At 43.2% G+C, this 6,000-nt stretch overlaps 1 protein-coding gene across 1 annotated transcript; it reads right to left on the bottom strand.

Annotated features, from left to right (window-relative positions):
• Positions 1-4,367: 4,367 nt before the first annotated feature.
• On the bottom strand, positions 4,368-5,678 carry LOC308593864 (dynein axonemal heavy chain 3-like; the record flags this gene model as incomplete). The annotated part of the gene is made up of 2 exons (XM_081206636.1): positions 5,577-5,678; positions 4,368-5,002 (listed from the first exon to the last, which is right to left on the bottom strand). Exons 1-2 carry the CDS (start codon positions 5,659-5,661, stop codon positions 4,368-4,370), a joined length of 720 nt encoding a protein of 239 aa, XP_081062762.1. The 5' UTR covers positions 5,662-5,678.
• Between the last annotated feature and the right edge of the window lie 322 nt (positions 5,679-6,000).

The following is a 6,000-nucleotide window of genomic DNA, read 5'->3' as shown; positions in this document are numbered from 1 at the left end:
CAATTCAGTCATTTCTTCCTGTCCAACTGACTACAATAATAGCTTTCCCTTTTGAAGTTGTTCCTTATCTATCCTACTGCTTTCTATGCTGCTGTGACTGTCTGTCCCATACAAAATAAACAAAAAGTGTGTGTGTGAATCCTGACTAATCAAACAGCAAGAAAAATCAATAATAAAATAATAAAAATGAAGGTGGCAGGCTTAAATAAACTTCATGATCAGTCAATATATGCCCCAAATCTAATAGCTGTGTTCCCCTCACAGAGCTGCAAGCTCCAATTCCCAAGGAAGAGGAACTAACCTCTCAGCACCCTTAATAAACTACAGTTCCCAGGATTTTAGAGGGGGAGTCATGACTGTGTAAATAGGTTTGATATTGCTTTAAATGTATGGTGTAGATGGGGCCTAAAACCACAAGGAGATGAACATCTGGGGCAGAAGGGAGAGGGCAAGGAAGACCGTATACAAGAATGGGTGTATTATGAAGTCACATAGAGCTAGAAGGGACTTGAGTTCAACATTCTGCATTGCAAGGGCTCGAACCCATGACCTTGACCATACATGCATACATAAATGTATGGTTTAGATGCAACTGCCGTCTAACCTCCCTGGAAACAAATCAGAATGAATGTGCAATCAAACGAGTTGCTCAAGCCTTAAGGTTTCTTTATTTTCAAAGGGGCGATGGTTGTAGCCCCAATCTTAAGGCTTATTTGTTTTTATTTTTTAATTTTTTTAAATAATATTTATTGAAAATTTTAAGATTACAAAGAAACAAAGGGGGGAAAAGAAGGAAAAAACAAGTAACATTTAAACAATACGAATCAATAAAAAAAACAAGGTCAAAAAGAGGGGGAAAAACAAAACACATAATACATCAAAATCAAAAAGCAAAAATAGACAAAAAATTTAAAAACAAATCCAATATTCCCAAATCATTAACTGTCATTACCTTGTTTCATCGACCTCCTCACACCTCCCTTTTTTGTATTCTAGTTGTTATTTATCTCAGCAAATCCTTTCCATCTTTCATAAATATTCTGTCATTAAATTACCTTAATCTATTTTAACCTTATCTTACCATAAAAGGCCCTAAAACTTAAAATTTAAGTCTTATTTATACCAAATTCTCTTAACCATGACATATTCTTACATAATTCTTTTTAACATTTCTGCTAAGGCCAAATAATTTCATTCCAACATTTTTCTAATACTCTTTACTTTTATAAGATTTCCCTAAATAAATTGTTTAAAACTTTCTTCTAATCTTCATCCAACGTCTCTTTCTCCTGGTCTCGGGTTTTGTCAGTCCTTTCTATCCCATCCATCTAGTCCATCAACCTGGTAACCTTATATCCGAGGCCCTTGGATCTCTTCCATGTCCCATCCGCAGATCTTCTTCATATTTATACCTGTGCTTTACTTTGTCTTCTGTTCCTTTCACTCGGGAAGACTCCAGCTTGACAATGTTTTTGTCCCTTCTCGACAGATCAGCCCCTTTTCCAAAGTCAACACTGGACTCCATGTGGTATTTAAAAGCGTGTTTCAAAGTCCCTCCAAAGTTAAGGGCCCGCACAACTCCGAACGCCTCCCGGCCCAAAGCCAGATTTGAAAGGTCAAAACATCCCTGCATAGGGGGGTCTATCCAGCCCCCCATCTCCAAGCCAAACAGAACTCTGTCTCTCCAAATCTGGCTTTCTCCAGGTTCATTCGTCAAGTCCAACAACTCATGTTCCTGCTGGGCCACAGTTCCCTCCATCTCTGCCTCACTAGGTCCAGCAACAACCTCCTCCCTCATCTGATCTGTCAAAGCACACTCCTGAGTTAATTCCTGAGTGGGTTCTATATAAGTGCCCACTGCCTTCCAAACTTTCCGATCCCAACAGTCATCAAATCCATCTTCTCATGTAACTGTTCCAATAAAGCACTTGTCTTATGAAAGGCCAACACCAGAGCCTCCGAGTACATTGTTGTTGAAGGTCAGAGTCTGTTCCCACGATCTTAATCTATTGCAGCTGCAAAGCTCCCCAGTTTGAATTTAATAACAGTTTCACAAGCTCCCTCTAGGGGAAAAAGCTTCTATTTGTATCCATCTCTCTCTGTCTCTCTCTCTCTCTCTCTCTCTCTCTCTCTCTCTTTCTTTTTTTATTTTTTTTTAAAAAGCAAATCTAACAACAAAGTTTCCTTTTTCAGATATTTTGTCAATATTTTGTTCCTTTTAGATGCGAAGGGGAACAATGGAATCAATATGTTTCTCTTCTTTTAACTATCTGTCAAAGACGTTTGTCTATAGTCAATGAACTTCCCAAAGACCTCTGTCCTGACACCCCGCTCCCAGGTTCAGGACAGTGGAGAATTGCTTTTCTTTGCTTGTCTTCTGCAAGTTTAATCAGTCCAGAAAAAGTTTTCCCCTCTTCTCCTGCTTCCAAGGGGGGTTCAGTAATTTTAAATGATGAAAATTGATCCTTTACAAATGATTTTCTAAGCTCTAGCTTGCCGTGTCTTTGCTTCAATCTATTTACAAAAAGAGGAAGGCAGACTTCCTGTTTAGACCTTCCCGCTTCAGTGCCAAATTAAAAGAAATTTCTTATTCCAATTTTCCGTTCTACTCACGGACAGTTATTTAAGCTCCAATTGTCCACAGGAAAAAGTCAGCGCTCTCCGGCAACAGCAATGTGGCTTCACTCCGTGAAAGAAGCAGTCGATTCAAGGCACCGCGCCGCTCACCCCACGTCGCTCCGGAGCCCCAAAATCGGGTTTCCCCGCGAGTAGAGGGGGCGCAAAGGTGCCAGCCGAATCCCACGTCCACAGGCTTCTCCCGCCTGATGTTTCTGATGGGTCTCCTCCTCGCCGTGGCAGTTCAGACCCTGTTTTCCACGGAGCGGATTCCTCCCGATCGGAGGAAATCTGCCATTGCCAGAGGCGCCAACCCGGAAGTCCAAGGCTTGTTTGTTTTTAAAGGGGTGATGGTTATAGCCGCGCTTTTACATGTGAAAGCGCAGGCATGTGTCATCAACCATTTAGTTGACGAGCTGGTAAAGCGCAACTATGCCCTGATTGATCCGGTGTTTCTGGGACAAATCAGAAGTGAGCTCAATGTAGAGGATGTAATTGGTGGACTGGCCATTGGTGGACAGCGTGCCTCTCTCAGCACTGGTTTCGAATATGGCACACAGGTAAATTCCCTTGTGTAGAATTTTGGTACCCTTGCCAGGTTTCAACCAAATGATGGGCAGGGAGTCATAGAGGGTTTTGGGAAAAGGCTCTCCAATCCGCATGGTCTCCCTGTCCCAACAGGGCCCTTCCAGATAAAGCCCTTTCACATAGGCTCCATCTTCAGGCAGTTGAGTCATACTGTGCTCCTGTATCATCCCCTAAATTGGGTGGGGGAAGGAGAGAAGAGATGGTGTATTAAAACATGGCCTAGGTCTTGCGGAAGGAAGGTTCTATCCAGTGCTAGTTGCTAGCCATGGCAAGGAATGTCTCCTGTAGGTTACCAAGTATTATTTTTGCATAGTATACAGGAGCTCTTAAACATGGAATGAAATGGTTTTACTTACCTGAAATTCAAGTCCAGTGTGATCTATTGTGATGCCGTATTTCCTGGCATAGTTCTGTGAAACTATGACAACTGAGTAGCAGTTGGAACCATAGCAACTTCCAACAAGATCAAATGTTGGGGGTTCGATATGTATCTTCCCCATGTTGACTGCAGTGAACAGTTGGGTGGCTGGAATGATTTTCTCTGGTCTCAGGCATCAGAAGATGACCATGCGGTCAAGACCTGTGAACAGATTCCATTCAACGGAAAACTCTTCTTCATGAAGTTTGGCAGACTCATAAATCATTTTGTATTCCACAACATTGGACTCCAAAGTCCTTATAGAGTTGGTGTCAGACAACTTGATAACGGAAAGCTTATTGCCCTTTTCCATATTTTTGACCCACTTGTTGGCTTGTCCTTGAGGATCAATCATTAAAGCCCTTCGTCTTGAGATGGAAACAATGATGCAATTGTCAATCGAAAAGGAATCAATTGGCAACCCAGCAATCTGCCAGGCACAGATCTTGACTGGTTCCGCTAAATTGCTACTCAGGCTGAAATCAGAAGAAGAAGAAGAAGAAGAAGAAGAAGAAGAAGAAGAAGAAGAAGAAGGGGAGTTTGGATTTGATATCCCACTTTATCACTACCCGAAGGAGTCTCAAAGCGGCTAACATTCTCCTTTCCCTTCCTCCCCCACAACAAACACTCTGTGAGGTGAGTGAGGCTGAGAGTGTGACTAGCCCAAAGTCGCCCAGCAGCTGCATGTGGAGGAGCGGGGACGCGAACCCGGTTCACTAGATTACGAGTCTACCGCTCTTAACCACTACACCACAGTAGAGCATGGGACTTTCTCCTCCTTGCACAAAACCAGCCATTTCTTCTGAAATTCTGTATGGTAATCAACAGTAAAGGCTTCCTTTACCACCGTCCCTGAAGATAACAAGACATCCCCAGTGAGGTCAGGGTGCCGAAGTCCTGGCAAGTGTGTTGCTTCCGTCCAACTATCCTTCTTGCTTCCCAAGCCACTGTTCAGCTTTTCAGCCCTGTCCAGCTTCTGAGAGCATTCGTCAATGCTGTTTTCGAGTTCTTTCTTCTGGTTATTAAGTTCTTCAAGTTCATCCTTCAGTTCCTGGAGGCGGTCCATCACTTTCTTGAGTTCTGCTCGCTTCGTACTGAGCTTCTGCATTTCTGCAGTGAACAAACCTTCATCTTCCCTGATTTGTTCACGTTTTGGGGGCGCCTCCTTTGTGACACGGTCGTGCACGTCCATGGTTCTCACCCCGTTGCACAAGCCTTCGCAGGTGAATGACACATTCTTTAGGACAGCTGGCTGAAAGTCCAAATGGTTGATGAACTTCTCTCTAATTCTCTTAGTTAAAGCTGGAGGGATATTATCTTTGTCATAAGTCTTCAAGCCTTTGTGGAATTTCAGATTTCCTAGAGCCTTTTTGGAACTACCTGAAATTTCACATAAATACATACATATTAAAATATTTTCAAAATAAGAATATCTCATGAAAAAATCTGGAAGATTTTCAACCTCCCTCCTTTTACCCTGAAATAGTTTTTTGAGCAGCCAGGTGACTCTTAAGCCAAAGCAAATGGATAAGGTACTATAATGACTCACTTCCCATAACAATTGTATCTATGGTCCATTTAATTGCATTGAATGCAAGGAAGGCTGATTCCCCACTGGACTTTTAGGGCAAGCTGCGGGAGACTCAGCAGTGGTGGGGAGGTAGAGCCAGTGATAGGCAGAGTCAACTAATTCTAGATTTCTCCTCCCCCACCTTCCTGATGAGTTTTATAACAGCAACACTGGGGCTAAGGAGGAGCAGGTGGAGGCGTGGGCTGTCTAAGGAAAGGCTTAGCTTGGAGGGACAGTGCCCCACTTGCCCATATGGACTAAAGTCTACTGGTTGAATATCTTAATATATAATATAAAGTGAGATGATGACAATGCTCAGTATCTGCAAAGAAGCACATGACCCCCCCCCCCAATAAATGATTTTTTGTTGTGTTTGGTTTTTACAGCTTCCACTTGGATCAGGCTTTCTTTCTGTCTTTTCTCTCAAGCGCTTCATGACCAGCTTGATAGGTCCTGGTGGATTCTGCATGGATTTGACAAGGGAGGTATTTGCCGGGTTCAGGTTATCGAGAGCCGAAAAGCAGCTTCCAGGGCTGGCATTGGTTTTGGTAGGTTCCCCTTGCACTCCTCCTGTAATCACATCAAATATATTCACAGAACATGGTCAGGATGCTACCACACAGTCCAGTGGAACAAGAACTTTGCAAGAGCAACCCTTTCCTTTCTTACTGCAGCTGCAGCCACTGGATGTGCCTTGACTGGAATTGATTGAGGGCCATCTCGGTGGCTGGTCCCCACCTGTCAAATGCACTCCCTGGCGCAACGGGCACATGGTCACCCAAAGAGTTTTAGAACTCAGTGGGGATTT

This window comes from Podarcis bocagei, assembly GCF_964188305.1.
Source record: "Podarcis bocagei genome assembly, chromosome: 8".
Classification (NCBI taxonomy): domain Eukaryota; kingdom Metazoa; phylum Chordata; class Lepidosauria; order Squamata; family Lacertidae; genus Podarcis; species Podarcis bocagei.
Note: the sequence above shows the minus strand (reverse complement) of the source record. Positions and strands in the feature narration are given on the sequence as shown.